Below are 24,449 nucleotides of genomic sequence, written 5' to 3' on the forward strand. Positions count from 1 at the left end.
CACACCCAGTGTATCTGCACCCTTCTCTTCCCGGCACAAGGCTGGTGGATCTGGCCTGGCTCTTCCTGGGCCCAGCAGGTGTGACAGCAGGCTCCGCAGGTCCAGGTGACAGGGATGACCAGAAGACGTCCCTACCAGGGGACATCTGCTGCAGGCTGGGCTGATCACTTGGCAGAGGCTCACTCCATCCTTTTCTTGTAACTCATTGCCTTAAAGTGAATTTCTCATAGGCAGCATGGCCAGGGATATGGCTTAGCAGCACAGCTGGCAAGCACAGGGTCCTGAGTGTGATTCCCGGTACCAAAAAAACCCTAAGTCTGGTGGCCTCTGGCAAGCTCGAAGGGGTCAGGCTTGCATGGTACTGGGGCCAGCGGTGCACACTGCTGCCCCCACATGCTCCCCTCCCAGTGTCTGCCTCCTTTCAGATTAAATGGGCATTTGAAGTCACCCCCTTTTATTGCCTGTATTGGCTTATTTGCCTGGGACTCAGTCTTTGTACCCCAGGGTACCATGTGCACTTCGGATATTTACTAAATGAGTGGCGCCCTGGGCTGTTGGTCTCAGGATTTATGCAACTTTTCGTCACAGTCCACCTTCAAATGGTGTAAGAGAACCTAGAAGCAGTTTACTTTCATTTCTTTCTCAACTTCCAGATGGTCATAAATTTTGTGTCCAAACAGGTCGTAAACTTCCAGATAACCTGTCATTTTTGTCTTGAATACCTATTTTAGTGTTGTAAAATGTGTGTGCATTTTAACGTTCACCACTTTCAGCGAATAGTTGTGGCAACAAGCAGTCATGTGCTGTCTAGCTGTCACCTTCTTGAGACCTTGGCCTCCCCAAATGAAAACTGCACCACTGAGCAGCCCCTAATCCCAGCCCTCGGCTCCTTCCAAACTGCAGTCACGGGTGCACTCTCCCACCACTGGCCAAGCTCTGCCCCACCAAGTTCAGGTGCTTATAGCACTGAGGTCTTGGGAACCTTCCTGCACCACGCACTGCTTCCACCCACGCCAGACTGACCGAGTCTCGCCACTCAGGCTGCTTTTCAGGCTGACCTGGGACTTGCAGTCCTGCCTCAGCCTCACAAGGGCTTTGAGGGTGGCAAGTGTGCACGTCTACGCCCGGCTCGGCTCACTTCTCGTCCCACCTGTGGTTCCTTTCGGACCACTGCTTCTGCTGGCTTCAGGCTGTGTCTTTTCCTCCAGTGTTCAGCCTTGCTTCTGATTCTGCTCAATGCACTGTCCACCTCAGACACTTCGGCCTTACCTCTGGATGCCTGGTTGGGTCATTTGTTTGTTTCCACCTCTTTCCAGTCTCCTCTGCCCTTCTGAACAGAAACAATGTCGCTATGAGAGCCATTTTTATTTCGTCCCCTTCTTGGTCCTTCCAGCCCTGGAGTCTCACAGGTCTCCTTCTGCTGACTGATTTGCCTTCTCACTGTAAAGTGTGTTTTCCTGTCCTCTACATGTTGGTTTTTACTAGACATCAGGTATGTACAGTTTACATTGCCAAGTGTTAGACTGAAACCAAAAATACTGGCAACAGCTGGCTGCTGAGGACAGACAAGGCAGCCTCTCTGTTGGGCTGATGCCCTGCTGAGGACCCTGCTGTGCCCCATGGAAGGTGAGATGCTGTCCCCTGCTGGGAATCCACTTGTTTCCTGCTCTTTGGGACTCTCCTCTAGTACAGAGAAGCATCCCCTCCAGGGTTCAGTGTGCAAACCCAGGGCCTGGCTCTGACTGTCCCTCTGTTGTCCTTGGGCTGCTGTCCAGGGCTCCCCTGCTGCTGTCACTGTCACCCTCCCAGATGACTCCTGGCCTGTGAAAGGTTCCACACTTACACGTGGACAGACAGGAGTCTATGTGTGCAAATATAAAGGGCTTTATTCACTTGTCATCAAAGTACAAAACACACACACACACACACACACACACACGAATGCGCATGCTTGCTGCTGCTGCTGCTCCTCCTCCTCTTCCTCGCTGACACACGGCCTCAGGCATCGAACATGGCGCAGCTGCTGCAAAGTGCCTTCTCACACACATCGCTGCAGCTGCATGTGCAAGGGAGAGACAGCCGTGTTAGGGCTGACTGTGCATCCAAATCCGGGATGTCTTGGAACACACCCCATTTTAGGAGAGCCCTGTGACAAAGGGGCTTCAGGGGTGTTGGGGAACAATGTCCTGCAGGGAGCAGCCTAGCTCAAAGGCGTGCTGAGGCTCAGAAGCCTGGGCTTCTCCTCCTTTCCCCACTGGGTGAGCAGATGTGATCGGAAAGGATGTCACCCTGAGGACAACAGTGTCCTGAAGAGAATGGGACCAGGGAGGAAAACACGAGGACAGAGGGAGAAAATGGCTGTGACCAGGTACTAAGGATTCCTAGGGCCAGCCAATGCCAGGAGGGCCGGGGAGACGCTCCCTCATAGCCTCCGCCGGCTCTCGCCTCACTGCTACCCTGCCTTGGGCTTCTGGCCTCCAGAAGTGGGACAGTATACTTGTGCTGTCTAAAGAGCCTGACTCAGGTCTCTGAGCCCAGGGTGGCCTGACCTGGGTCTCACAGAGGATAGTGCCCTCCCCTGAAGCCAACCAGACAGCTTGCAGAGTTCCACTAGAAGCACAATGACTTCTGAAGAGCAAGACTACCAGGAGAGCCCGCTACTCTCAGAGGAAACTAACAGGGAGGGACAGCTGAAGGACACACGGCAGCAACACACTGCATGAGTACGGTAAGGATACACAGGCTGAGATGGGCAGAGTCAGAGCTGCTTGCAACTGCCTTGCGCAGGAGCTGATGAGCAGCCCTGACAGCTAGCCTGTGAGCTGGCAGACAGCAGGCAGGGTACAGGGCCACCAAGTGGAATACTGGTGACTAGCTGGGCCACATTTCAGATAAACCACAGCCATTCTGGAAAAATCTTTGTTTCCCAACACTCAAAGGGAAACAAATCTTTGTTTCCCAACACCATAGAAGCCAGAGTGTGTCTGAATGGAGTGGTAGGGGAGAGGCAGAAAGCTTCAATGGCAGGCTGGCCACTGACCCAAGCAAGTCACTTAGCTGTAAAGCCATGCAGAGAGCTGACCTCCTGGGCTGTGACCACAAGAGCATGTCATCACAAGGGAAGTCAGCATGCCCTGGACACTCCCCAGAGTGTGTCTGGGGAGGAGGAAGCAGAAAGCAGAGATACAAGGAAACCAGCACCAGGGAGGATGGAGAACCTGAATCCAGCCACACTGGGCTGGAGGGCTCCTGTGGCTCCCATCAACCCGCCTTGCACGGGGCTCATTTCCTCCCAGGAACATAATGCTGGGAAGTCCCTACTTCTTCCTGTTTACCTGTCAGGAGGAAGATGAGCTGGGCTGTGAGACCCACCGAAGAGTATCCCACTTCCATAACTAGCTTGAGACTCCATCCTCAAATGGCCAGTCTCAATCATCCAGGCACTGGCCACGGACCCAGTTGTCCTCCCTACACGCCCTCTCTCAGCACGTCTCCCGATCCCCCACCACCACCCTGCTTTTTCACTCTTGCCCAACTATAGAGCTGCTCACGTGTGCCTGTACTGTCCACTCTCCAGGGAAGGGGTGGAGCCCTATATAAGTGTTCCAGGGGGCTCTCCTGAACAAGGTGTGTCCCTGACAGCTCTGGGGGGGAGCAGTCTCCTGGTAGGCACCCTGCAAGTGCCAGGCCCAGCCAGCCATGGGAAATAGGTGTGCAAGTACACGCAGACTGGTAGGAACGCCGTGCGCAGCCTAACTGCAGTGCACACTTGCGGCCCTGCCAGTCATTTCCCACACAGGAAAAGTGAACCCAGGAGAAAGCACAAGCTACCCGCTCCTAAATGTGAAGGTGGAGAAGACCAAAGAGGTATTTTAAGACAGGAGGCCCCAGAGACAGTAGCTGGCTTGTAAACTTCAGATTTCCTTCAGAAAGGACCATTAAATTTTCAGAAAATAAAAAGAAGTCAGCAAGGCATCTGTAACCATCATGTCCTATCCCATTAAGCAACGGCACCAACAAAGGACCCACCTGTCCCTCATAGGGCATCCTGTGACCCCCAGAACATGCTGATGAGAGGGACAGGAAGGATGGCCTAGGTCTTTGGAAGATGCACAGACTAAGACACTTACTCTACAAGGCCACACAGGGAACAGGCCACGGCGCCACAGCCCCAGCAGGTGCGCGTGCACTGCCCACACAGGGCCCGCTCGCACTGGCTGCAGACCACCTTCCCATCCACAGCTCGCACGCATGATGAGCAGGCACGGGACGCTGCCCGGGACAGGTCTGTGAGGAAGAAACACCAGGCTGTCAGTCCTGGAAGGATATGGGGCCACTTGTCTCTTTTCAAAGTGAAGGCAGAGGACCCCAATTCATCTACCACTGAGTTCTTCGGACAACCCACAGACCAAGTACAGCACCTGGACTCTATTCAACTAGAAATACATGGTGAGACTCCAAATCAGCATTGCTGCACCACCCAGAACCCAAAGGAACAGCTCTTGCTATCACCTTACCAATCTCTGTGCCCCCACGTCTCACGGTGACACTGCTTAACCAAAAGTTCCTGAACCGTCCCAGGCCAGTGACCAGACCCAAGGATGAAGCTGGCAACTGTCTGTAACCTGCCCCATGGCACAGAGCCACCTGACCAATGTGCTCCCCACTACAAGGCTCAGGAACTGCTGAACAACCTTCAGGCAACAGGAGGCTTCTCAGCTTCCTGACATTTGCCCAGTTTAGACTGTGGGTGGGACTCCTGCTTGCCCAGATAGAGAAAAGTCCCATGCAGGCCGCCTTTCCACCATGGCCCTCAGTATCATAGCAACTTACCAGCTTTGGAGGCCTGGGCACTGCTCCTGATCAGTTGACCATCGGGTCCAATCAGCAGCTGGCCTCTTGCAGCTCGAGGTGTCTCTGTAGGGCCAGGCTTCGGGGACTCTGGCAGGTGTACAATGGCACAGCTTTCACCCCACACATGGTCTCTGCAGGCCTGGGCCCCATGGAAAAGCAGCTGCTTGGTCTTTTCTGAGGAGTACAGACCATTCATTAAGTTTATACTACAGCCATGAAACTCTCACATAGTCATTCCATGACCCACCAGAAGGTACAAAGCACACCTCTGTCTGTGCCTGTCACCCTGGCCCACTCTGCCTCTACACGGAAAATGCTATCCCCTCCCTGCTTCATTTGGCTCAACTACCATCTAGCCCAGGTGGATCCTGCAACCCCACCTATGCTCCAACCAGGGACTCTCTCTACTAGTCTGCTCACTGCCCTTAATTCACTGGGCTTGCATACCTTCCCTCCCCAGCAATCTCCCTCCTGCAAGTGGCAGCATCATGCAAACAAAGCTCTGTACTCAAGAAACATTAATTATCAAAAGCTCAGTGTTGCACCTAAAACCCTAAGAGAAGTGTGTACCCTTTCCACCTACCAGAGGCACCGGCCAGCTATAGCTAGCACCTGACCCAGAAATTATAGAAACTTCCAAGCCCACAACACATCAGGCCTCCAACACACACCCATTCCTGGGAGCTGAAGTGGGAGCTGGGAGCAGTGCTTTCCATCAAGCTACTTGAGGTGCCCAAAGACCCTAACAAAAGCAAATGTTAGATACCAGTCCCAGCTGTTCTCAAGTCAAAACAGCTGGGATGGAGATGCAAGGTGCTAAGGCTCTACAAGAGAATGGAGCAGCAGCAACAGTGATGGATATAGATTGGCTGAGCCTGGCCCACTACACCAGCCGCCTATCTAGGGCTCCTCAGGCCTTGCCAAGCCAGCCCTATGAGGGACAAGCCACTGCAAATGTCCCAAAACAGAGACAAGAAGAAGACAGGCAACTTCCTGATGCTACTTCGTTCTTTTTGATAACACTGCTTAAATTTTGAAGACATAGCTTGCAAGCCAGCCACAGTCCCCAGGGCTTCACTCATTTGATCACCAGCGTGGCCTGGGAGCTCATCTGCGTCTGGAACATCGGCGCCCGGGAAGAGGGCACGGCAGCGGCACAGCTGGGGAAAAGGGGTGGGCAGAGCCTGGAGGAGTCTTTGTCTCTGGAAGCTGGATTCTCCAGCGTCCCAGATGCACAGCAGCACCACTCACAAGCACTTCGGATCATCTTTCAACTGCGTCTCGGCCATAATCCGTTAGATAATGGAAGCTCTATTTCGCATTTGGCCGGGGCTGATCACCCCTGAGAGAAACTCAGTGACACCCGTTTGGACTCTGCGTTCAAAGGGCTCCGCGGCTCCCGACACAGGGTGCGGCTCCCCCGCTTCCAGAGACCTCCCCCCCCCCCCCGGTTGCAAGTCCTTCACCAGGCAAGACTCAGCTCAGCGAAAGGTTGGAAGGGAACAGCACCCTCTGAGTAATCCCGGAGCGGCCTGATGCCGCAGCGCCCACACTCACCGAAGATCTCCCGCGAGTACCGCTCTGCACACACGCCACGGCTGAGCTCCTTCAGGCCCACGCGGACTTTGAGCTGAAGTGGGGCTCCGTCCGCAAAAGGGGAGCCCCGTTTGGGCATGGCCTCGAGGCCAGTGGACGCAGAGCGCCGCGGCCACCGCCCCTACGTCACAGCAGCGCGCCAAGTGTTGGGCGCAGGATAGGCTGAGAAGACATTAGAGGCGGGGATTGTGAGAGACGCGGCGCAGGATAGGTCGAGTAGGTTGGAGGCGGGACTCAGCGCGCGGAAAAAGACGAGGGGCTGAAGGTCAGAAAGGAGTGGCGGGAAGAGACTTGCACTCCGCGTTACTCGGGATAGGCTGTAGGCTAGATATAGGCGGGACTTGTTGGGGTTGCGGCATGGCGCAGTACAGGATAGGCCGAGACTAGGTCAGGGGCGGGACTTATGCGTGCCCCGGCTCGGGATAGGCTGAGCCTGTGAGTAGGGCCCGGCCTGCCCGCTCGGGAAGGCGGTGGCTGTGTGTCACTGTTTAGGTCCTGTCTCTCCAGCAAAACTGGTGATAGTCTTGGTTAACAACCCCGAAGTGTCAGGGCGACACACGTGGTCCTGGCTCTCTACCGTGACGGCTCTGAGCCGCTTCCGCTGGTCCCACGGCGTTGCCCGCGGCCCCCCTAACGATTCCTGAGCGTCCGTGTTTATTTAATGCGGGTCGAGGATTGCTCAGGACGTCCTTGTCGTGGCTTCCTCGGACTTGGCCTGAGGTCTCTGCAGCGCCTTTGCCATCGCCAGCCCTGCCTCGCGGCTCTCCTGGTTTGCTCCTGGATGTTTACTGGAGCCTTTCCCGCTCCTCCCTAAGGCCGTGTTCGCACAGGAAGCTGTGAGCGCACCGGCGGATGCCCCTTGTGGCTCTTGTCTGACCTGTGGCCAGGTTTCTCTGACAAGCCAGGCAGTCTGGGAGCGCTGGCGTGGGTGTGCGGGTCAGGTGACACACAGGCAGAAGCTCACACGGGGACACGAAACCTGTTTTATTTACTTGCCCAGGACACTCAACCACTGGGCACCATCCCCTGCCCTTCTGTAAATTCTTTTTAAAAGCATTTTTTTGAGACAGGGTTTCAAGTAACTAAATTGCCAGGTGTGACTAAAACTTTTTTTTTGTAATTTAACTGGAACTTGTGATCCTTTTGCGTAGCCTCCCGTAGCGCTGGGACTACTGGTGTGTGTCACCACACCTTGCTCCAAGGCTGTTACAGACCCAAGTGGGCAACACACCTGGCAGGGCCAGCAGGCTGGCAGTCCATGACCCAGGCCCAACCATCCAATAGGGGCAGAGTCCCCTCAGCCAATGCCTTCATTGGACTCATGGGTGTTACCCAGGCAGGTGTCCCTGGGAGTTCTAAACTAGGCTTGGGCTGGCTCCTGCCACTTGAGAAGCTCTCCTGGAAGCTCTCTTTTTCCCTCCCTTGCCATATTATACAAGGAAGTAATTCCCAGGAGACCCAAAGAACTGATCCTGCTTCTCTGTCCCACCCTAGGCCCCGTCCTGGACTCCAAGCCTTTCCTGTGTTGCTGCTACTACAACATGCTTCTGTCTGTGAAGCCTCCAACGCAGTACACCGTGCAGTCCTGGGCCTGCCCACCTCTTCCTGGGCCTGCCTACCTCTTCCTTTGGCCTTGAGGTACTCTACCAGTGGCAGCCAGCTTATGTACAGGACAGGATTTCCTCTTAGGAACCTGCCCCAGGCACACTCTGGCCATGAAGAGTGACCACCTCTCAGGGCTGGAAAGCAGCAGGGCAGGGTCAAGGTGAGCGCAGAATGGCCACACACTCAGTGGCTCCTGGACATGTTTATTATCACATGACTCCAGATGGACACACTGTGTGACAGTGTGTCACACAAGGCCTCTGTTTTGAGCACTTAGGCTCATTTGAAATAGCACAGTTTTTAAAACTGTACACAGTGCTGGCTTTCAGATGTTTAAAATCATTGTAGTATTCAATGAGTGGAGCTGAAAGCTTCAGTGGAAAAATAGAAATACAGAAAATAATTTTCAGATTGTTTCCAGTGTAGTTTGCGATGTCAAGGAACATGTCTGCAGCTGCTCCCGAAGGGATACGGCTGTGGCCTGGGGCGTCCACTCCACTGGGTCTTAGAACAGCTGGATCATGGACTCTCTGGACTTGCCAACACCAACCCATTTGACTGAAAGGGCAACAGAGGGTGGTCAGAGTGTACCCGGAGCAAAGAGCCCATGAAGGAACAGTTTTGTGTGATATAATTCACCTTTCCAAATGGAAAGAGCTGTAAACTTTAGATTACAAAGGCAGTGCCTGAGAAGGGGCCCTGGTCTTGCCCCGGAGATGAGCCACTGTGCACTGTGTCACCCTTACGGTGTCTGGCATGCAGGGAGGACCATGGAGGGGAACGGGCACCCACCTGCCACACCCACGTGGTTCTCCACAAACCGCACGTAGTTCTGAGCCTGGGGGGGCAGGTCCTCCCACTTCCGGGCACCTGTGGTGTCCGCATTCCAGCCAGGCAGCGTCTCGTACTCTACTTCAACCTTCTGGAGTATTTCCTGGTTAGCTGGGGGGACAGACAGGTGCGCGGAGTCCCACAGTCCCTGTGTCTGTGCAGGGGCGTTGCTGCTGATGGGACACTAGGCAGCTGGAGCCGGTAAGGCAAGGAGCCTTCTGGGTTTGCTCAGTGTTTGGCAGTGAATCAGGAATGGCCAGGGTCTGAGCTCCCTCCAGACCTGGGGCTCAGACAGCCCACACACATTCACCAAAGGTTTCTGTGGATGTCAGGCTCTGCCTGGAACCAACCCTAGGGGACTAGAGTCCTGAAGCATTAAGGTACCCTTGAACACCTATGACCCGCACCTGGGAACATCAGCTCCCTCCCAGCAGGGACCCTGGGCCATGCTGACCACCCCTACTAGTGGGAGGTCCTGGAACAAGTGGCCCCTTTGAAGGGACAGCCACAGGTACACCCCATGTGCCGAGCCACAGGGACTGCCAGGAGGAGACTGGGTCTCCGTGATATGCCCTCTCCAAGGCCAGGGTCAGGGTCAGGTCATCCATACCCCAAGGGTATGGATGACTCCCACACCACAGGGGCACCTCTGCGTCTACCCAGGTCTGTGTGCAGGTGTAAAGCAGGGGAGATGTGTCCATAACTGCAGAGGAGGCTCTTGGGGGAGCAGGTCAAACACGAGCATGGTGCAGTGCCAAAGGCACGTTCCAAATGCACAAGACGGGGAATCCGGGAAAAGAACATTGGTATGCTCTTCAAAAGAAAGGACGGATAGCAGCTAGTGGCGGGAACCTGTTGGAGCTTAAATGTTTCCCCAGGGGTGGGGATAGAAGGCAGTGGTTAGTGAATGTTCAGCATGGGTGGGCTCTGGGTTCCATCCGTCCTCCTCCTAAAAGTAAAAGAAATCTAGCCATGAGGCATGTTTTCTTGGTTGAAATAGTCATCTTTCCATCTGCAGAGGGCTTTGGGTTTTCCAGAACCATCCCTTCCACTAACTCACAGAATCCCACTTCCAGGAGGTGAGCCTTTCAGGGACCCCCAGGGTCCTCCCAAGTGTCCCTGAGACCAGTCAGTCCTGTCCAGGAGCCTGTCAGAGGCCCAGGCCAGGTGGCGCAGGTCGTGGGAGCAAAGCACTTGTGCTCCCCATCCCCCTCTCCTGAGGCCCAGTGGGCAGGCAAACGCTGGCTCTTGTCACATACCTGGGAAGTAGGGGATCCTCTTCCCGTTGAGCTTGTATGCAATGCCAACTTTAATCTCACTCAGGACATCCAGGATGTCCAGCTTGGTCAAGGCCAGCCTGCCCAGAAAGCAAGGGGTGAGGGATGCAGAAACGGCCCACACTCTTTGATTTGGTTCTCACCCTTTCGCTTTTCATGTTAACCGTGAAGCCTGGGTGACCCTGGAAAACTGGTCTCCAGAGGTGACAGGGCAGGAATGCCTGTGTGAGCCTGAGTCATCTTGACTGCCCAGCTCTCTGTCTTAAGTGCATGGCCTGGAGCCTATCTTGTGACTGCAGCTTCCTCCTTGTCGTTTGCAGCCCCATCTGCCTGAGGCTTGGCCCCATCTGCCCACAGCATGGCCCCTGGGGTCCCAGTGTCCCTTTCCTCTCCTTGAGGCAGCCGGTGTCACGATGGCAGCTGCCTCCGCGTCTCTCCTCTGTGCCACCCCTAGGTTAAGGCCTCTGGGTTTTCCTGTCCTTTCCCCTTTTCTGTCTCCCCTCCCTCCATGGAGGCCCCAAGCGCGGTGGGCCTCAGGGATGGGTTCTGATGGGCCTGAGCCAGTGGTGGTGGTGAGCAGGCAGTGCTGTCCAGTGCCACCTGACCTGTGTGTCTGAGTCTGGTGTCACAAACCCCAGGCTGCACAAGGGAAACAGGTCAGCGACCCTGGACATCACAGGCTGGCCCCGTGGCGCCTGTGCTGCTTGTGTAAAGATGGTCTTGGAACCTGCCCACAGCACTGTGGTTAGTCTGGATCCTGCAGGGACATGGGGAACATGCAGCTCACAGCCTCGGCCTGTCTCCCAGGAAAGTCAGTCCAGAGACGCCAGCTATGGTGAAGCGGGGTCCTTCCCAGCAGCGTGGGGCACACGCCCCGGGGGCCCACAGAGGTCCTTGGGGGCCTTGGCATCCTTCCCAAGGGCAGTTAACCTGCCAGCACCAAGAGGGGCACCTCCACACTCTGGTCCTAGCGCACTGACACCCTCTGTGGCTCCCTTACAGGCAGGGATCCAGTCTCTGGGGAGTCACAGGCAGCCTTTCTAGAGGAGGGTTTTGTGTACTTCCTAGGGTCTTACTCTGCCACTCCTGCTGGTCCAGGACGGCTGTGATGCTGCCCCCCCCCCCCCGCTGCATCTTCCTCTGCTCCTCTGAGCCCCATCCACAACATGGCCCTTCTCCAAATCCAGGTCTCTCAGCTCGGACACCACTGCTGGACCCTGGGCACGAGGATGAGTGGACGCCTGCCGCCCACCTCCCCCAGCCCCCCGGCAGGTGTTCCATGGATCCTGAAGATGAACCTAGCGGCCATACTCAGAGCGCAGGGCCCTGCTGGACACACTTGGCCTGGACTCCGGGCCACACTGTGCCGGCATCGTCGCCTTCCAGAACCCCAAGCAGGGATTCTGTAGCTGGATTTGTCTCCCACCTACTCATGACCTAGTATGGGTTCTTACAAGGCCAGGATACCACTGCACAGCACTAGGCTTGCTGTGAGCCCCGTGTTGGTCTCCAGAGGGAGATGCAAGGGCCCCACACAAGGACACTGTGGCTTTCAGCCCTAGAATGGCCACTTACGCAGTGAAGCCATTGACCATGTGCGCGTATTTCAGGGTCATCAGGTCCAGCCAGCCGCAGCGCCTCTTTCTGCCTGTGGTCACCCCCCACTCATGGCCGCGGTTCTGCAGCAGGTCTCCAATTTCCTGCAGAGGCAAGAGGGTACCCACGTGGCTCAATGGGACCCACATGCCTGGCGTTCTCTGGGCTTGAGTCCCCTCTTCTCTTCTTTCTGCAGCCTTCCTGGATTCGGAGAATTTCTGAAGGTGCACTCCTCACATGTCGCCCCTGTGGCCTCTACATGTGTGTCCCTAGCAGCCACACTTGATGTGGCAGTGCCACCCAGGAGCCCCTGGCTGCACCAGGGAAACAGGTCAGAGACCTCAGACATCATATGGTTGGCATGTGACTCCTGTGGTTCCTGTAGAAAGATGGGCTCAGAACCTGCCTGGCAGCCCTAGGTTAACTCTGGACCCAGGAGGGAGTGATCTGGCAGGGCAGAGCCTGCTCCCACAGTGTGGCTAGTGGACAGGGGGTCTTTGTATGTTGTCCACCCCTAACTACTGCTGAAAAGCCCTGAGCCTCTCTGTGGTCTGTGGGGAGGCCTAGAGCTCAGAACTGGGCTTTCAGCCCTGTCCTAGCTTGGCCTGGGCCACAGCAGAAAGCCCAAACAGGACCAAGCCAGCCCAGCCACAAGGCGAGAGCCAGGGAGGCTCTCAGCGTCCCATCTGAGAGGAGGTGACCCTTGAATTGCCCTCTTGAGGGTATCTTGAGGGGCTTCCAGTCAAGGCATACTTCTGGGGTCACAGGGTCCAGGAGACACATGCCCACACATGCACCCTGGTAGAAGCAAGCTGATCTCCAGCCCTCTTACTGTGTGCACGCCTGTGCTGGGGAGCTGGTGCGGCTGAGCAGGGTCCCTGCAGCCCCGCCCGCAGCCCAGGCTGGGCACTCACGTTGATTTGCTCTGTGGGGAAGGCCCCGATGCCCACGCGGGTGGTGTAGGCCTTCACCACGCCATACACATCGCCTATGTTCTGGGGTGGGATGCCCAGGCCCGTGCACACGCCACCCACTGTGCAGTTGGATGACGTCACAAAGGGGTAGGTCCCTGTGAGACAGAGCAGCCACGGGTTGGGGCTTCATCCGACCCTGCAAACCTGGGCCCAAGACGCCTCTCAGCAACAGGCAGGGGCGAGACCCAACCCGCAGGAAGTACCGTGTGCAGGGCCATGCGGCGCACATAGCAGTGTGGGGGCCAGGGCAGGAAGGAGCAGGTTGCTCCCAGTGTGGACCAAGATGGCCCAGCCACCCTGGGGTCCACTGCCATACCTGTGGGGCTGAGGACAGCCCAAAGGCTTCATCTGCAACTCCACCCTTCCCTTCTCCCTGCCCTGCGGAAGCCGAGAAAGCTGGGAGGGTGGCACTGTGGCTGTGGAAGAGGCTCAGCCCACTGCCCCTGGCATCCCCACAGGCACCTGGTTCCCAGCACATGCAGAAGGCTGTCGGGATCCGAAACCAAGGACAGGGCAGGGATGTACCAAAGTCAATGTCGAGGAGGGCAGCGTTGGCGCCTTCCACCAGGATCTTCTTGGGTGCGCCGTGCAGTGCCTCATACATGAAGTAAACCCCATCTCGGACCATGGGTCTGATCCGCTCAGCAAAGCCCTGCAGGGACCACGCCAGCCATTGGAGATGGGCTGCTCTGAGAAGTCCACATGTCACAGCAAGGGAGGGGGTGACTTGCCAACCCCTAGGGGAACCCAACTTACCTTGAGTCTCTTGAGTTGACCTTCGATGTCTATCTCCAGGCTGGGGAACATGGACTGGTGCTGGTGGGCCAAGTTCTTGAATCTGTGCAGGTGACCTTCACTGTGACCCCCAGTTCTGATGGTCACATAGGACTTTGTCCTGGATGATCCCAGCCCCCCTCCCTAACCACAGATGTCCTAGTACCTGGCGGAAAATTCATCAAAGTCCGACAGCAGGTCGCAGATGCGGAGGCCTGTCCGGGCAGCCTTGGAGGAGTAGGTTGGTCCGATTCCCTTCTTGGTGGTGCCGATGCTGAAAGATAGGACTGGGTCTTGGTGAGGACACCTGGCCCTCACCAGGGCATACTGCAGCCCTGCCAACGCTGCAGAGCCGAGAGCAGCCTGTGGATAAAGGTCAGGCAGGGATAAAGGTCCCAGGAGCCTCCCTGAGGTGACACCTAGGATGCCACATGTGGGGCTTTGTGAGGTTCCTGGGCTTTCAGGAACACAGTGCAATGCTCTGCATCCCAGCTGTAGCCCTGTGCCCAGCAGTGCCCTTTCTGCCTCCACTGCTCTGCCTTGGGTCCCCCTCCCTGGGTAGTGAGGATGTCACTCTTGAGATTGGCAGCTGCTGCTTCCCCCAGAGAGACCCACAGGCTGCTTGCCATCACCACCCTCACTGGCCATGTGCGTGTGTGACACGAGGCCAGCCGTGAGCCGTGTCTGCGAGTGGGTAGCTGTGAGGCTGGTGGCCGGCGGCAGTACCCTCCTGTGAGCCACCTCTGCTCTCTGTCAGAGGTCCTAGCAGACATCTCGGAGTGGCCCTGGTGTGCAGGAGCAGGGTGTAGGCACCAGCTGAGTGCTGGCTGGGCAGGGGTGCCAGGCTGCCTCTGTGCTTCTCCTTTCCCCAAGGCCCTTGTGTGCAGTCAGCGCGGCCCAAGCTGTGGCAGCGACAGTGGGGGCAGCCAGCCAGGGCAGTGTGGGGCCGAGAGAGGTGGGCTTCCAGAACGGCACAGTCCTCAAGTGGAGGCCCCCGCCATGTGGGACTGAATGTGCCCAAGGCCACCACCTGTAGGCCCGAGATCAGGGGGTGGTGGGACTGTACTTACTTCTTCCCCTCCTGCACTTGGCGCTGGACTTCCTGCAGTCCGTCCACCGCCTGGTGGAAGTCGAACACTGCCGACACATGGTGCCAGGGGGTGGGAGAGAAGCAGGGGCAGAGGTCTGTGCCGGCACCCAGCAGCCATGTGCCATATCCCAGGAAAGGGGTTAGGGTGAGTGTGACCCCTGGGCACTGGGCAGGAGCAAAGCTGGGATTCCAGAACTCGGGCTCCACACTGTTCCATGCAGGCATGACTGTGCATGACTCCGGGCCTCAGTTTCCTTGTCTAAATGGCACTCTCACCCCTGACCCAGATTTTTGGAAAGGGTGAGGAACAAGTATTGGGGCTGTGTGGGACCAGGCGGGTTGTGGGTTCAAAAGCTCACCAAGGTGGGCCCGGTCCGAGATGATGAGCCGCTTCTCCCAGTCCTTCAGACCTACAGGGACAGGGCACATAGGGGTGGCGCCCACAGGTGACCTGTGTCCAGCCCAGGTAAGCTTGCCCAGCTCCCGTTAGGGTGAGTGTGGGGTCAGGCGGCCAAAGGGGCCCCCTGTGCTGTGCAAGGGATGATGGTGCTGCCCAAACCACCTCCCCCTGGCCCTTACCCCACAGCGCTGCCGGCCAGGCCACTCAGCCTCCTTTCTGGGTTTCCTGCCTGCCCTCCAGGTGGACCCTGCTCTGTCCAGGGAGCCTCCGCCTCTCAGCTGCCTGCCATCAGCACTGCATGCTGCAGGGCAGAGTAGGCTGTAGCTCCAGGACCTACCTTTCTTCTCGTTCTTCTCTGCTTCTTCAAACAAGCCTGGCAGGTGGATGACTACTCCGTTGCCTGTAATACATGGACAGGACATGTGACTGAGCCATGCCACAGAGCTTGGGAAGCCATGTTTGCTCCAGCCTGCACCTAGCAGGCCAGGCCACAGCAGCCAGGAGCTGGGGGCAGCTGGGTGTCCATCAGGGTGAGCTGTGGACCATGCATGGCCATCATACAATGCAGCTCTATACAGCCTTGGCAAGGAAGGGAATCCTGACGTGTGCTGCAGTGTGGGTGAGCCCTGGGGACATGATCCAGGTGACATCAGCCAGATGTGAGGTCCCTGGAGTCGCTGACTCAGAGAAGAAACAGGGTAGTGGTCAACAGGGGCTGGGAGGGTAGGTTGCTCAGGGGTCAGAGCTGCCATCTGGGACTGTGGCAGGCTCTACAGGTGGATGCTGTTACACTGCAAGGCACTCAGTGCCCTGGCATTTACCCAAGCAGCCGAAGACAGATGTGCATCCCAGGGCCGCACAGTACCTTTGGCAGCCTTATCCTGACTGTCCAGCTCGGGCACATCCCTTTCTGCATGGCTGAACAGAGGCACATCTTACCATGGAGAGGCTGCACACCATGTAGCCCTGCTGTGGCTGGCGAGGTCAGGCAGGTCAGGGGTTTGGACTGGCTACAAGTCTCCCCACCACCAGATCTGACCAGCACAGTGTCTCAGTCAGTGCCAAGGGCTATGGTCTCAACCTAGACTTGGAAACAGGCCAGTTTTCTACCCATGAGTGGGCACTGCATGGCTGTCCCCTCTTCCTAGCCCTGCACAGGGGGGACTGTGACACCACCAGAAGCCACTGTGGCTGCCTCTGCCCACTCATTGGACTCCTGTTCCATGAATGCCAAGTGTTGCCCATCCTAGGTGGCAAATAAAGGCCAACTGGACCTTTAAAGTGATATGGCTTTACCTTTGACACTGGGAAAGAAAACCACGAAGACAGCAAAATGATCAGTGGCCAGGGCGAACAGGTGGACACAGGGTATTTTAAGACACAGGGTATTTTAGTGTCCTATATGACACTAATGGTGGACACGCATCACTGCACTGTCCACACCCACCAGCCCCAGGCAGAGGCCTGATGTGAACTTTGGGTGGGGCGTGGCAGCGGCTGCGCGCCTCCAACGTAGTGACGAGGTGTGATGGTGGAGGCTGCCAGGAGGGGGCCAAGCCCCTTGGAGTGTGCTGTACCTGCCAGTTTTGCTGTGAACCTAAAACTACTCTGAGAAACAGCCTAGCAGAAAACACTCAAAATTGATTTCAGTGGTAAAGCTTACCAAGTATGTCTTGCAAGTACAAAAAAAAAATTTTTTTTTTGATAAAAACACCACTGCTGTGGGCAGCTCAGCAGTGGCCTGCACGGTGGAGGGCAGGCAGTGACTGGCAACCCCATGGATCTTCAGTGATAAAACAGTGTGAAGCTGGCTTTGGGGTGCAGACCCCTAGGCTGCCACATTGGGGGGGATTTTATGATGCAAATTAAGCCTCACTGAAAGTGGTGTTTACCAAAACAGCCCCTGCCAAGCCCAGGACCCACCACAGCTCCGAAGGGGTTTCTTCCCATCATATAAGCTAAAGTGGGGTCTGCAGGGGGTTCCATATGGGCAGAGAGGGAGGGAGACCCTCCCGAGGTCACACAGCTTGCCAGGGTGCATCCAGGCTGAAGGGACCCCTCAGATTACCAGGAGCCCAGCAGAGACCCCCGCTTGAGGAGCCCCTTGGCTCTGCTGCCACACATGCTTTGGCTGAGGGAAGTGGAATGTCAGGCAAGCAGGGAGTGACCTGGAGATTGCATAAGTCACAGAGAGCAGGAAAGGTCACCTAAATGCCACAGTGTCTGAAATAACCACGTGGCAGAGGTGGCTTCACGGGGCGCCCGTCATGCTGGCTAGAAGCCCACTCATTAGTGCTCCTGGTGACCATGCAGCCTGGCTCTGGCCTGGCTCTGACCTGGCCCCAAGTGTCCAGGCTGACGGCCCTCCTGGGAAATAGCCAGGGTGCAGCCGGACAAGACCAGCCCTCAGCTGTGCCTGCCTCTGCTCCTGTACAGTAGGCAGAGGCCCCAGGGTACAACTGGGCTGCTCCATGCCTGCACTTCCTGACGGTCTGAGGCTTAGCTAGGTTTCAAGTGGGCTGGGCAGAGCCAGAGGGAACAGGCCAGAGGGGACCTGGTGGAGACTGTGAGCCAGGACAGCCCCCTGGCCCTCTGAGGGAGCGGGGAGGGGGACAAGATCCTGGGAAACATAGTGGCTTCACCGCCCAAGGCCACAAAAGGCAACAAGTGGCTGTAACAAAGTCAGCTGGGAAGGACATGCACAGAACCTGAAGCATTCAGGGGACAGAGGTCCCCATCATGGACAGGGCAGGGACGGACCCTGGGCCCAGGAGCCTGGCAGGTGGCTAGGGTCCCACAGCAGGGACCCCACTGGACCCATACCGCCAGCCGTGCTTGTCTGTCCACCAGACCTCAGTAAAAGGCACACCAGGGGCTGGACTCGCGCAGGCACATGTGGAGGCTGAGCTCAGGGCCTCTGGTGCCCTCAGACGGAGGTTTGCCTAGACTGTAAAGCTGGGAAGCACCTCCCCCCAGCCTGTACCCTGCGTGGCCTGCGGCTGGCTGTGTGGATGACAGCGGCTCCTGGTGTCTGGGTGGACCACACACAGGGTGTTCCTGGGTCTGACTCCAGCTCACACTGCGGTGCTGGGGTGGCAGGCAGGGGACACTCACCGATGAAGGACACCGCCTTGGTGTTGATGATGCCACTGGGGAGCAGGTGGAAGTCGTACTCCTTGCCATCCACCACCACGGTGTGGCCAGCATTGTTGCCTCCCTGGGGACAGAGGCTTGGTTGACTATGTCCTCAGGCTCCCCAGGCAGCAAGAGGGCCCCTGGGGTGGCCATCACTGGCACAGGGTGGTTCCCAGGCCCTGGCTTCCAGCCCCGCAGTGCAGGGGGCTGGTGGGCATGTGGGGCTGGGAGCCTTGACCCTGGGGGACGATGGACAGGAATGTGGCCCAGGCAGGAGGACCCTGGGGGCCTGGGAAGGTAGCGTCTCCCCTCTTAGTCCACCACCCCAGAAGCTAGGCTGGGTACAAGGTGTGATGGCACCTCTTGAGCCCCTGCACAGGGTCTTTGTGCCTCTGCCGTGTCCACATCAGCAGCCTCCTCTTTCCTCTTGCCCCCACCTGGCCTACCTGCCCCAAGACCTCTATCCAACTGAGCCTTGTCATCTGCAGACAGCCCCACCCCACCCCACCCTCTTCTGCCCACCCAACTGGGACCCTCAGTGCTGCTGTCTGTTGCTCACAGCGTGCTGGGCAGACTCCAAGCCTCCCGGTCCTCTGCTGCAATAGCTGGTGGAGTCCGTGATGCTGGGGACCCTGTTGGGGCCTCACTTCTGCCAGTGATCATGGAACAGCAGGGCTGGAGCTCCATGCATTTAGTCCCCTCCCGAGCTCCAGCCCCTGACTGCGCCCCCCACTCGGGAGATGGGCCTGCTAGAAGCCGACTCTGCCACATGGCCCCAGACCTCTCGGCACTAGATTCTAAATGCACAGGTGAAGGGTGAAGGCCTGTCCCAGGCTTCTCCCCGCAGCTTCCCATGCATGACTACACCGATGACGAGCTGCCCCCTGCCCCGGAGGTGGGAATCTCCCCAGGCCCACCAGCCTGGTCATACCGACTGCAGGGGTCCTGTCCAGGCAGGGCTGACTGCACGGCAGTGCCCACCCCCTCATCAGGGCATCCCCAGCCACCACTGGGACATGTGGCTGTGGTTGGACATGGTATGGGTGATCCTGTCCGCAGATGATGGGGTTGCTGAGGGCTGTGGGGAGACAACGTGGAGGGGACCTGCATGGACCCTCATGGAGAGATATACAGGCAAGCTGTTCCAGAGGGCTGCCTGGGTGCAGGGAGACAGAGACCTGGGGGGCAAGAAGAGGAGGAAGGAGGAGTTGAGGGGTCCCCAACCTCACTGTGGAGCTAGGAGACCCTGCATCCCTTCCTGGCCTTGTGGGTACAGCCTGTAGGGATGGGATAGGCCCACAGTGGACCTGCCTGCTGCCTTCTGTGCTCTGCTCTCGCCTGGCACACGCAGCTTCCCTCGGTTCACGAAGCGCCTGCATCCATGCCCTGTGTCCACCTGGGGCTAAAGTCTCCAGGGACAGATGGGTGGGGAAAAGGTCCCAAGAAAAGATGAGTCTGGCAGAGCCAACCCAGCCCCATCCCAGTCCACAGCCTCCTCCCTGCAGTGGGGAGACCTCAGGGACAATGCAGGGGCTGAGCACTGCCCACCAGTGCAGCTGGGCGAGGGAAGCCCCAGGAGGGTGCCCACCGCCCTGCCCTCCTATGAGGGTGCCCGGGACCAGGCCAGCTGGCAGAAGACACAGGAACACACTGCCTGTGTTGAGGTAAACACAGGTGCCTGGGAACAGTGCCATATCACAGGCCAGAGGACATCCCATGACCTTGGGCCAGTGTCTACTGTGGGGCCCAGGAACAGGGCACTCAAGGGAGGCACTGGCCACAGGGCTTCCAGCAGCCCTTCTGGCCAAGGTGCCTTCCCAAACATCTAGTCTATGGCTCTCCCCAGTGAGCTCTTGGAACGCCTGGTGCATGGGGACAGCCAAGAGCTGGGAACAAGATGCCCTTGTGGGCTTCAGCCTGGGGCTCCCAAAGCAAAAGGCACACAAGGACAAGCCCAAGGGGCATAGGGGCTGGTAGGCAAAGGTCGCCAACCTGGAGAAGGTATCTTAGGCGGAAGCCAGGTGGTACCCTGAGCCCTGCAGTCTCTGTCGCTCCACCCAGGCAAGCAGGCTCAGGCGCTGTGCCCAGAGCCAGCTCCGGTCACACAGGTATTACCCTGGCTGTAATGGGATGCGAGGGCCTGCATGCTCTGCCCAAGATGGCCACATCTTCACGTGTTGTCCCCAGAGGCCTCACTGTGGAGAAGGCTGGCCTCAGCTGCAACCCTGCTGTGGGCCTGGCCTGCCTAGATGCTGGGCCTGAGTTGTCCTGCCCACAGCACCTATGTCACCTCCTTCCCTCCCTCCGGTCCCAGCCAGCCAGTTGTGAGTCCAACACCCTGCTCCTGCCTATAACTGAGTACTCAGAACTCCTTCACTCCACTCTCCCTCAGAAGGGCTGACGGAGAGCCAGGCTGGGGTCTCAGATGGCCCTGCCCAGGTGCAGTTGCCACCACAGTGGCCATCCACTCTGGTCAGCATGCTTCTGTGTGCAGGCACTGGTTAGCTGCAGAATGCAGGGCAGCGATAGTCTAGCAGAGCACAGACACTGGAGCTCAGGGAAGACTGTCCCTCAGCCCACAGCAGGATCGTCCAGGAGGTGCTGGCCCAGACTCATGGTGGCTCCCATAGGTGGGTTGAGGCCGTGGCCATTGGGCTGGGCCACACGCTTTGGATGGTCACGTGGGCAGCACACCACACAACTCCAGGGGCCACTGTCACTGGACGCTGAAGTCCCCCTACTGCTTCTTGCCCTCAGGTCAGCTGTTACTCAAAGACCTCAGCTCTTAGTGGCTGGGGGTTTAAGACCTGACTTTTCCCTATAGGGACCCATGACAACTCGATTTTGCCCAAGACGTGGCTCAGCCCTGACCCTAGCTCTGTGCTTGCAGGGATGCCTTCCTCCAGCATGTGGCAGCTGTGGCCCTCAGTGTGGAACCCGAGGGGCCAGTGTGTGCCCCACCACTGCCCTTCCTGCTGTCAGGCTCCTGCTAGTTTCAGTCTCCCCCCTTGGCACTTGGGGTTCTGACAGCCGAGACCCACTGCGTCTGGTGTGCTCCTCCACGTGGCCGTCTGTCCTCTGGATCTCTAGACACAAAGTCTTCCATCTGCAGAGGCCCTATCAGCCCACAGCAGGCCGGAGCTGCACAGAGAAGCCAGAGCTCTGGTGCTCCCAGCATGGGCCAGCAGCCTCTTCCAGGTCAGAGCCTGGACAGCATGCTGAGATGTGCCTCCTCAGCCCAGCCTCCCCTCCCTGCCAGCCTTTTGCCCCCACCTGGCCCCCTCCCACGCTGCTTACACCCAGACCTCCTGGGTGTACAGGAGGGAGTACAGGACCTGGGAGTACAGGACCAGATCACTTGGAGTTGCCTGGCAGGCAGCAGCGGTTGGGTGCCTGCCCATGGGCTGTGCTGGCCTAGCTGGCTCCGCCCTGGGAACGGTGAGGCTGTGTGTGTCAGCCAGGCGGCCCTGAGGTAAAGGCTGTCATGCCTGCGGCCCCCACTCTCCTGCTGGCTCTCGAGCTGCCTCGCCCCATGTCCATGCTCCCTTGGCTCCAGGTCACTCCAGCTGCAGCAGAGGCACCTCAGAGGCAGTCCTGCCCTGGCCACCCTGTCCCTGAGCTCTCAAGGGGCATCTGCCATCTGCCTGGTGGGGTGCTCCCCTCCCAGGCCTATGGCTCGAAAGCTGCCCTCCTGGGGTTGATGGCCCTGGCCCCAATTCCTCCATGTTGTGCCTCACTTCTTCTTAGTGTCTCCACTGAGGTTCCCTCCTGGAGGGAAGTGCAGAGCTCTGTGACCACGCAGTGCTGGCTACACATTCATGCTCTGTGGTCACCACCATGGTGGTGCAGGGGCAGTGGGGGACCTGCTTCTGGGAGCATCTCAGGCACTCCAGGGGTCCCAGAGCAGCCTGAAATCTCTGATGAGCCCCTGAAAAAACTCCAGAACCTTGCAAACCAAGGACAGGGCCCCAGGGCACAGAACATCTGCCAGAGAAGACATGCGAGACCCTGAGACCTTGTGCCCACATTTGCAGTCCACCCACAAGACTGCGGCTTCCAGCTCTAGCCTGAGGTTAGCAACCCAGAGACTGATCCCAGTCAGACTGGGCATGGGCATTATTAGTTCGTGGTAGAAACCAAGAGAAAGCCCCATGGGCTCCAGTATTCGGAGTGTCCGAAACCAGCTATCTGCGGCACTCAGAGGAGGGAATGGGTATGATGTGGGTGGGTGTGGAGCCCCTGTTCTGTATCTTCATAGATCACCCAGTTCCCTGCACCCGTGGCATCCATGAGGTCAGGCCCTGGCACTGGCATTGTTGTTTGCCTGTGCATACACATTGTGAGCACAGGCAGCCTTGGGTACCTGGCTGGACCCTCATTCTTGTCATTCTGTGACCTTACCAGGGTGGCACGGAATAAGGTAGAGTGGGAAGAAGCCCTGTTCCAGAGCAGGAAGCTGGGTCCCCAAGCACGTGCAAACAGCGGGGTCTGTCACCTGGAGAGGCGCTCACAGCCTGTGGCACTGGGGTGGTGCCCAGAGGTGGGGTAAGGGTGCAGGCCAGTGCCACTGCACTGCGATGTGGTGTGCAAGGAGTTCCTGGCAAACATCAACATCCGAAGTTTCGTCACCCTCAAAAGTGCTCTATGGGGGCCCCCTTCCCAGGCTTGTCAGCAGGCTGGTGGGAGACATACTTGCGGCTTGTGGTTAAACTAGCAGTCCAGGGCTCCTTCAGCCCGGGAAAGAGTTTGATATTTGTAGGGGTCAGACTGGGAGAGGGGGTGGATGTGACAGGGCTGGCCTGCTGACCCAGGTGAGGGGACAGTGTCAGCAGGGTCCTTCCAATGGGGTACAGACTGTATGGACGGTGCAGGGCAGCACATGGCAGAGGCCTACATGGGGTGGGGATGCCCAGTCACAGAATTGCGGACACGTACCTGGCTACAGCGTCTGTGGGCTGCCCCTGTGCCCAGGGTGAAGGGAGAAAGGACAGGAAGCAGCCCCTCGAGCAGGCACTTTCTTCAGCCCATCTGCAGGTCTGCCCAGGGGCCCCACTCTGTGGGCCAACAGGCTGCGGCCACACCAGAGCCCAGCCTCAGGCCCTGCTGCCAGGGAGGGGCTCCAGTGGGTGCCTGGCGCCCAGGCTCCAAACCCCTCCGGAGCCCCCAAGCAGACACTGTGGGGCTGGCAGCTCACAGGCAGCATGGGTAGGAACCCATGGATAGGGGCAGTGACCCAAGGAACGTCCACCTGGCCTCTGGGCAGAATGCATGCTGGCCGCTGAGAAGGCCCTGCAGCTGGTCAGGCCCTACCCAGGTCCCAAGGACACAGGCTGTGTCTGGCTCCTCCACGGCCCTAGCAGATACTGGGTCACCATGGCCAGAAGTCTGGGCTCTCCCCAGTCAGCTGAGATCCTCCTGGACCCTGATCCAGGTCTCTGTCCCAACCACTCCCCAGTACCCAGGTGCCCAGGAGGTTCTCCCACCCAGCAGGCGGTTAGGATTCTTCAAGCACACTCTGGCCCTAGATCCTTGGGGCTGCAGGAGGAGTGGGGGGCTCTCAGGTTGCCCAAGCTGGGTGCCCCTAGCCCAGGGCGGCCCAGTCACTCCCTGGCACACCCCACCCAACCGAGGATCTGGTGTCCCCAACTCAGCGACTTGTATTTATAGCTCTGGCCGGGCTGCCCCTATGTGAGCGCTGTGAGTGCGGGATTGTGGGCCAAGCACCGAGGGTGATCCCGGGAAGACCTCTCAGGAGCGCTGGGTCCAGGGAGGGGGGACTTGCCGGCGGGGGGAACCCGGGACCGACCCGCACCTGGCAGCGGCTGACGATGTCGGCGTCCGTGGCCAGCAGGTCCACCACTTTGCCTTTGCCCTCGTCCCCCCACTGCGCGCCCAGCACCACGGTCACGCGGGAGCCGGTCGCCGCCGCCTCCTGCTGCAGCCGCCCCCGCTTGACGCCGCCCGCGCCGGGGGGCCGGTCGTTGGAGGCTCGGGTCCCCGACATCCTTGTCCGCCGCGCCGGCCGGCCGCCCGCCCGCGAGCCCGCGCCCGCGCCCGCGCCCCGCGCCCTTAAATGGGCCGCCCCAGGGCGGGGCAGGGCGGTGGCTATGCGCGTGACCCGCGCAGGTCCCGCCCTGCCGCTGCCCGATCCTCGGGGGCGGACCTGCGGCAGGGGGCGCGGTGCCCAGGCCGAGCTGGGCCGGGTCGAGGCCGCCTAAGGGTCCCGCCGCCTTGAACCCGGCCGACTGGCGCCCCCTGAGGCCGCGGAGACGGCGCTGGATGATTGCGGGCGCCGGATGCCACTTTGGGGTCCCTGG

General features: G+C 58.5%; 2 protein-coding genes and 1 long non-coding RNA gene across 6 annotated transcripts; 1 reads left to right on the top strand and 2 right to left on the bottom strand.

The window, feature by feature from the left end:
• Positions 1-1,868: 1,868 nt before the first annotated feature.
• Siva1 (SIVA1 apoptosis inducing factor) lies at positions 1,869-6,615 on the bottom strand. The gene is made up of 4 exons (XM_003463110.5): positions 6,412-6,615; positions 4,834-5,028; positions 4,131-4,287; positions 1,869-2,056 (listed from the first exon to the last, which is right to left on the bottom strand). Exons 1-4 carry the CDS (start codon positions 6,527-6,529, stop codon positions 1,999-2,001), a joined length of 528 nt encoding a protein of 175 aa, XP_003463158.1. The 5' UTR covers positions 6,530-6,615; the 3' UTR covers positions 1,869-1,998.
• Positions 6,616-6,790: 175 nt separating this feature from the next.
• Positions 6,791-8,464, top strand: LOC134474212 (uncharacterized). The gene is made up of 2 exons (XR_010044899.1): positions 6,791-7,219; positions 7,945-8,464. It is a non-coding gene; the product is annotated as an uncharacterized LOC134474212 (long non-coding RNA).
• On the bottom strand, positions 8,243-24,169 carry Adss1 (adenylosuccinate synthase 1). Of its 4 annotated transcripts, none has more exons than XM_005000560.4 (13): positions 23,945-24,169; positions 18,112-18,214; positions 15,335-15,397; positions 14,957-15,007; positions 14,578-14,644; positions 13,674-13,781; positions 13,490-13,589; positions 13,259-13,385; positions 12,674-12,828; positions 11,739-11,863; positions 10,146-10,243; positions 8,848-8,997; positions 8,243-8,613 (listed from the first exon to the last, which is right to left on the bottom strand). In XM_005000560.4, the coding sequence occupies exons 1-13, from the start codon at positions 24,134-24,136 to the stop codon at positions 8,561-8,563; spliced, it is 1,392 nt and encodes a 463-aa protein (XP_005000617.1). In that variant the 5' UTR covers positions 24,137-24,169; the 3' UTR covers positions 8,243-8,560. The 4 variants fall into 4 exon arrangements, with proteins under 4 accessions (XP_005000617.1, XP_003463157.1, XP_063097243.1 ...); XM_003463109.4 differs by having other exon boundaries at positions 13,490-13,571; positions 23,945-24,168; XM_063241173.1 differs by lacking the exon at positions 23,945-24,169 and adding an exon at positions 18,692-18,714.
• Positions 24,170-24,449: the final 280 nt, after the last annotated feature.

This window comes from Cavia porcellus, unplaced genomic scaffold, assembly GCF_034190915.1.
Source record: "Cavia porcellus strain 051 isolate PalLab524CR breed Dunkin Hartley unplaced genomic scaffold, mCavPor4.1 scaffold_31, whole genome shotgun sequence".
Classification (NCBI taxonomy): Eukaryota; Metazoa; Chordata; class Mammalia; order Rodentia; family Caviidae; genus Cavia; species Cavia porcellus.

Bases quoted from the DNA above. Each gene is read 5' to 3' on its own strand.
- Siva1 (XM_003463110.5), bottom strand. From the start codon at position 6,529: ATGCCCAAACGGGGCTCCCCTTTTGCGGACGGAGCCCCACTTCAGCTC. The intron at 4,288-4,833 runs GTAAGTTGCTAT...TCTTCCTCACAG, and splicing joins TGCCCAGGCCTCCAAAGCTG to ACCTGTCCCGGGCAGCGTCC. The intron at 2,057-4,130 runs GTAAGTGTCTTA...TTGCACATGCAG, and splicing joins TCCCTGTGTGGCCTTGTAGA to CTGCAGCGATGTGTGTGAGA.
- Adss1 (XM_005000560.4), bottom strand. From the start codon at position 24,136: ATGTCGGGGACCCGAGCCTCCAACGACCGGCCCCCCGGCGCGGGCGGC. The intron at 18,215-23,944 runs GTGCGGGTCGGT...CTCTGTCCCCAG, and splicing joins ACATCGTCAGCCGCTGCCAG to GGAGGCAACAATGCTGGCCA. The intron at 11,864-12,673 runs GTGAGTGCCCAG...TTGCCTCTGCAG, and splicing joins TCCCCACAGAGCAAATCAAC to GAAATTGGAGACCTGCTGCA.